At 33.7% G+C, this 6,343-nt stretch overlaps 1 protein-coding gene across 1 annotated transcript; it reads left to right on the plus strand.

Moving 5' to 3' along the window:
* Positions 1 to 4,094: 4,094 nt before the first annotated feature.
* LOC306639177 (olfactory receptor 5T3) lies at positions 4,095 to 4,997 on the plus strand (the record flags this gene model as incomplete). Its single annotated transcript, XM_079102576.1, has 1 exon — positions 4,095 to 4,997. The coding sequence occupies one exon, from the start codon at positions 4,095 to 4,097 to the stop codon at positions 4,995 to 4,997; it is 903 nt and encodes a 300-aa protein (XP_078958702.1).
* Positions 4,998 to 6,343: the final 1,346 nt, after the last annotated feature.

The following is a 6,343-nucleotide window of genomic DNA, read 5'->3' on the forward strand; positions in this document are numbered from 1 at the left end:
AGTGGCTTAAAAATATAGAGGGGTTTCTATTGTAACTTCCTGTGTCTTTTGGCTTAATGTTTGTAATATTTTTATGAATTTGGCTGTGAGAGTGGAGAAGTGATTTTTATTTTTCTAGAGACTGATCCTATTGTAATTAGCAATTCAGTGTGCATGCTTTTTGCATTTTTGTCTATACCTTAAATGACAAGAACTAGTCATAAGCACAACCATTTTTAATATCCTTACCTATAAGTTAATCAAAACAGTTGTTCAAAGTGCATCTTAGGAAAAATAGTCAGATTTCATGATTTTCCTCTATTATTTTCTCTATTATTTTTCTCTATTATTTTCCATAGTGAAGTAGATAAATGTTACAAGGAGTCTTGATTTGTAATAAGTCACCCCTCACTTCATAAACCACCTTCTTACTCTACATTCAGGATCAAAAATAATAATATGTATTAGAAAGTTGTTTTGATAAGAGTATTACAAGAATTTTACTGAACATCCTATTATTTTACTCTTATGTGCACAGACAGAAAGAGTGATAGATGCATTACTAAATTTCTTATAAAATTTTGAGTTATTGGATTTAATCTTACAATAGGTCGATTCAGATTGTGTATTCTCCATGTCATACAACTACTATCTGTAAAACTGAAAAAGAACATAGTTGCTGGTTTGGAATCTATTAATTGCATGGTGTTTTATTAAAATATTTATTTTATAAATCTATATTTTGCTATACAAATAAAATTTGGAATTGACATTTCACACGCACATATTCTTCTCAGATAATTAAAAATCATTCACTAAAATGTATTTCATTGCATCTCAAAAAGTGTCTCTGTGGAATCATTCCATGATCCCATGACTGAACAAGTTATGTGAATATTTTAGTCAATAGTCATCATTTTTGGTTTGGAAGAAATCAATTTTCCAAGTTCACATTGTCACTAAGTACTAAATATGCGATTTTAACATAGGGTTTTGAACTCCAAATATAATTTTTAATCTTCCAGAACTGCTTTCTCTCTGACATTAGGGGGGAAAAAATTAGAATTATAATATACTTGACATTTCTCATGTATATGACAATCAACACGTATTTTGTAATAAATTCTTTTTTTTTTTTTTTTTTTTTTTTGGTGCTGGGATTGAACCCAGGGACTTGTTCATGTGAGGCAAGAAGTCTACCAACTGAGCTATATCCTCAGCCCCATGAATTCTTTTAGTAGATTTTTAGTAAATATTTCAACATTTAGTTGAATTTTTATTTGTTTTTACTGTAATTCTATTTCAACAATTCTACTTTGTCTCTGATTCTATGTAGTAAACTTTCCTGCACACTTATTCCACTAATTCTATAGCAGAAAGAGAAGAAAATAGCAGAGAATATAATCAGAATGGAAACATTTTAAACAGAAATGTGTTTTTCTGAGCCCACAAAAGTAATATGAGCAAGTATTTACAAAAGTTCTTGATGACTTTATAAGCTATTTTTATCAATATAACGCTTCAAACAAAATTATACATTAATATATTTGTGTGTGTTCTTCTGTTTAATAGGCAAGTTATCTGGATTTACATACCAGTTAGACTTTAATTTCATCATGCATTTTGTTATATAATTTTCTAAGATAAAGCATTTCTGATTTATTCTATAGCCCCACATTTAGGAAGTTATTATTAATTTTTTATTATTAGGAAAACAAAACCTTCCACACAGACCTTGTGGACATTTCTGGGATAATAGAGAAACATGGCTTCCTTCTCTTTCTAAAAGTTAATCTTACTGTTTATTCCCTTCTTTATATGAATCATCTTAATATGGACAAAATTCAACACAGTATGAACTATGTGAATTAAGGATTATATGAATTATGAATTATATTAATTATGAATTATAATTGTCAAATTCAGCCTTGTACCTATTCATGGAAGAGTTTACACAGTTTTTTAAAACTTTTTTCCATGTTATTTTATTGGTGCTATAGTTGTACATAATGATGGGATTATTTGTTCCATATCAGTACATGCAAAAATATAATGATATAATTTAATCAATATCACCCCAGCATTTTGCCCTTCCCTCCCTACTTGCCACTCTTTAGGCCCTTTCCTCTACTATGTCCCTCTGACTTTTAAGAGATCCACCCCCACCTTTGTTTTTCCTCTCCATGTATGAGAGAAAACACAATACCTTTAACCTTCTTAGTTTGAATTTTTTCACTTAACATGATGGTCTCTAGTTCTATCCATTCTTCTACAGCTGCCACAATTTCATTTTTCTTTATGATTTAATAAAAATCCATTGTGTTCATGTACCACATTTTCTTTATCCATTCTGTGCTGCTTCCATAGTTTGGCTATTGAAAACTGTGCTGCTGTAAACACGGATGTGCTTACTACAGTAAGATGAGTTTGAGACTATGACATGAGTTTGGGACTATGACATGCTAAAGGACAAACAATTCACTGTGTAGAACTCACCCCCATAACTTTTAGTGAATCCAATATTTAATTCTGTTTCAGCAACTGAGGCTTTTACTGTAAGCAGGTAGCTCTTTAAATTTATTTTCTTACTTTTTAATTTTTTTTAACCTTTAGTTTTGATCATGAACTTTCTTTCTTTCATACTGACTGAATAGGAATGATAATATCAGGGACTAAAGTCCAGAAATCAAATTTGCTTTGTGGCAAATGTAGTGACTTCATTCTTTTAGCAATAGTTTGTACAAAAAATTTATTAGCTATTACGGATGACCTTTATTTCATAGTTACTTCAGAAATTCCATAAGCAGCTACTAGTGTTACTGGCAGCCTAGCCTGATTCCCAGTTTGCTGGAATCAGCCCCTCAGCCCAAAATAGCGAAAGATGGAAAAATGAACTTCACACAGTTTTGCAGTTTGATCACACTGGAGGGAGGAAGCTAGATTGCCTACCCCAGAAGCAGTTACAATTAAATATGAGATATACATATGAAGATTTAGCTGGCCTGAACAAGGGCAAAGTGGAACAAAAGGCGGAAGATATACATATGCAGATTAAGTCAGCCAGTTCTAAACCGGCCAGGGCAGGGGCAGTCAGCCTCCCTGCTTCTTGTCAGCCTCAGATGCCATGGAGAAGAGGGGAGGCAGTCCTCCACTCTCAGCAGAGAAAGTCCTTCTTCATTGCTGTGGGGAGGGCCAGTTCATTCAGTTTTAATAATATAGTCAAAGTATATATACTAAAATAATGGTCCCTAAGGAATTTGTAGGAATGCATAAATGGAAAATCCTCTCATTATAATTGTTAAAATTTGAGGGTCCCAAATTGGCAACTCAATACTGTTTGTTTTTGGAGGAAAAAGCCTAAAATAAAGCACTTTGTATTGTCTTGGTTTGCGAAGAAAGTACCACCTATCCCCAGAATAAATCCCCTGCGCTATTTAAGGGAACAAGACAATTGCCAGAGGAGAAGACATGACATAGTTTGTTTGAAAAGGCTACCCCACGCAGCAAGTTAAAAAGTCAGTGTTAACTAGACAATATCAATAATCTGAAAACACTTTAAAGTAAACAATTTTGACATTGTGTCATTTAAATTTACCTATGAGGTTAGTTTTGTTTCTTTCTATATTGCAAAGTGTGCAACATTAAAGAAAGTGCTTTCCTGTACTTTGTAGTAAATCTAAGACTACTACTCAGCTGTGTGTTTGCCAGTGCAACATTTTTTAACTTAAGTTCTCTGTAGTAATTCATTTTTGTGATTTTTAAGATAATGTAACATAAAAACAAATGACAGAAAATTCATTCAAAAATTATTTGGAAAATAAAATCACTTTAATTGCGAGAATTTTTAACATGATGCATTGAACCAACATTGAGTGGAATTATTTTTTCTTCTGCCTTATACAGTAAAATTCACATGCTGATTCAATTCTTTGTCACTGTCTTTGTTATTACTACCAAGGAAATCATTATGCCCTAAGAAACAAATGAGAACATAATTACAAAAATTCTATTTATACAGGATATTTTTCAATCTATTCGTAAAAACTAAAATGGAAAAGATGCCATCAGATATGGATGTTTACAGGATGCGGTTGAAGAATGTGACAGAAGTCACCATGTTTGTGCTGATGGGCTTCACAGATGATTCTAACCTCCAAGTCTTCCTATTTTTACTATTTCTTGCCATCTACCTTTTTACTCTGATAGGAAATTTGGGGCTGGTCCTGTTGGTCATTGAGGATTTCAGGCTCCACAACCCCATGTACTACTTTCTGAGTGTTTTATCATTCTTGGATGCCTGCTATTCTACAGTTGTCACTCCAAAAATGTTGGTCAATTTTCTGGCAGAAAATAAATCCATTTCATTTCTTGGGTGTGCCACACAGATGCTTCTCTTTGTTACTTTAGGGACCACAGAGTGCTTTCTCTTGGCGGCAATGGCTTATGATCGCTATGTGGCCATCTACAACCCACTTCTCTATTCAGTGAGCATGTCACCCAGGGTCTATGTGCCACTCATCGTGGCTTCCTATGTTGGTGGCATTTCACATGCCACCATACACACAGTGGCCACTTTCCGCCTGTCCTTCTGTGGGTCCAATGAAATTAGACATGTTTTCTGTGATATCCCTCCTCTCCTCGCTATTTCTTGTTCTGATACTCACACCAACCAGCTTCTCCTCTTCTACTTCGTGGGCTCTATTGAGATAGTCACTATCCTGATTGTCCTGATCTCCTATGGCTTCATCCTGTTGGCCATTCTGAAGATGCATTCTGCTGAAGGGAGGAGGAAAGTGTTCTCTACCTGTGGCTCTCACCTGACTGGCGTGTCCATTTATCATGGGACCATCCTCTTCAGTTATATGAGACCAAATTCCAACTATGCTTCAAACCACGATATGATAGTGTCCATATTTTACACCATTGTGATTCCCATGCTGAATCCCATCATCTACAGTTTGAGAAACAAAGATGTAAAAGAGGCAATGAAAAAATTATTGAGAGAAATTTCTTCATAAATCATGTACATTTTTAGATTTGAGTAAAATTTTAAAAATAAATAAAAGTGGATGTCTGTTCATATCTGTATATTTCAGACACTAGTGAGGAAATGTCCTGGTTTTAGTTAATAGTGCTATATATACTAGTTTACTTATGAATAAAATTATTAACTCTCCAGTACAGCACTTCTCAAATTATGATAAATTGTGTCTGCTATTTGTATATGCCCATTATTTTACCAAAGAAATCCATATTAAACATTCTGGGATATAGGGCTCTTACGGTATTCTGGTAATGGTGGAATTGAGTTTTGTTTGCTTTAACTAGAAGCAATGTCCTCAAGATTCTATGAATTAAGAATATTTCTAATTACTTATAGCAAATCTTCCACATTCCTTATGGAGTTAATTTACCATTCTAGAATCCATATGTGAGAATCCCAAATCTTATGTTCTAAACATTTGATCACACACTGAGATCCATTCAAGCTTGTGAGCATGCTTTTGCTGTTTTTCTGTTTCTATACATCATTAATTTTCTTTCCCTATTAAATCTTCCCTGGCCTTTTTCATTCATAGAAATTAATGATCCATTTTGGAACTACCAGAAATATTCTGGTACCAAATGTAAATATTTACTGAGAAGTCTTTTAAGGTTCAAGAAAAACAAAAGTGCTGGCTAGGAAAGAGCTATTTATAAATGACTGCAAAGTTAGCCTACTTTAGGGGTTTACTCCAATTCTAAATCCTTCCTCAGCTCCTACCCCCACCTTCCTTATTTATATCAAAGAAACCATCTTGCAAAGTTATCATTACTCAAAATTTACATCCACGGAACAAGGGCACAGCATGGAAACAGTCTGACTTCACTTCTGTTGGCATCTGCTCCTACTTTCTTCAAAATTATTCTTTAATTTTGTTCTAAAATTTATTTGAAGAGGTGCTAAGGACAGAAATTCACCCTTCTTTCAATGAAATACCACTTTCTTTCCAAGCCTATTTTTCCTGTGAATTACCAATCAGAATACAGTAACAAAATGATGTTTATTTTAATTATTTTTAAAATTTTTTTTACAGACTGCATTTTGATTCATTGTACACAAATGGGGTACACCATTTCATTTCTATGGTTGTGCATGATGTACATACCATTTGTGTAATCATACATGTACATAGGGTAATGATGTCTGTCTCATTCCACCATTTTTCATACCTCCCCTCTGAAGAGTTAAATATGTAGTATGAGTTTGAGATTCATACAAATAATTTTCAGATATGAATTTTTAATGAAAGAATATTTGCCCATGCCTGTAATCCCAGTGGCTCAGGAAACTGAGGCAGGAGGATCACAAGTTCAAAACCAG

This window comes from Sciurus vulgaris (genome assembly GCF_902686455.1).
Source record: "Sciurus vulgaris genome assembly, chromosome: 11".
Classification (NCBI taxonomy): domain Eukaryota; kingdom Metazoa; phylum Chordata; class Mammalia; order Rodentia; family Sciuridae; genus Sciurus; species Sciurus vulgaris.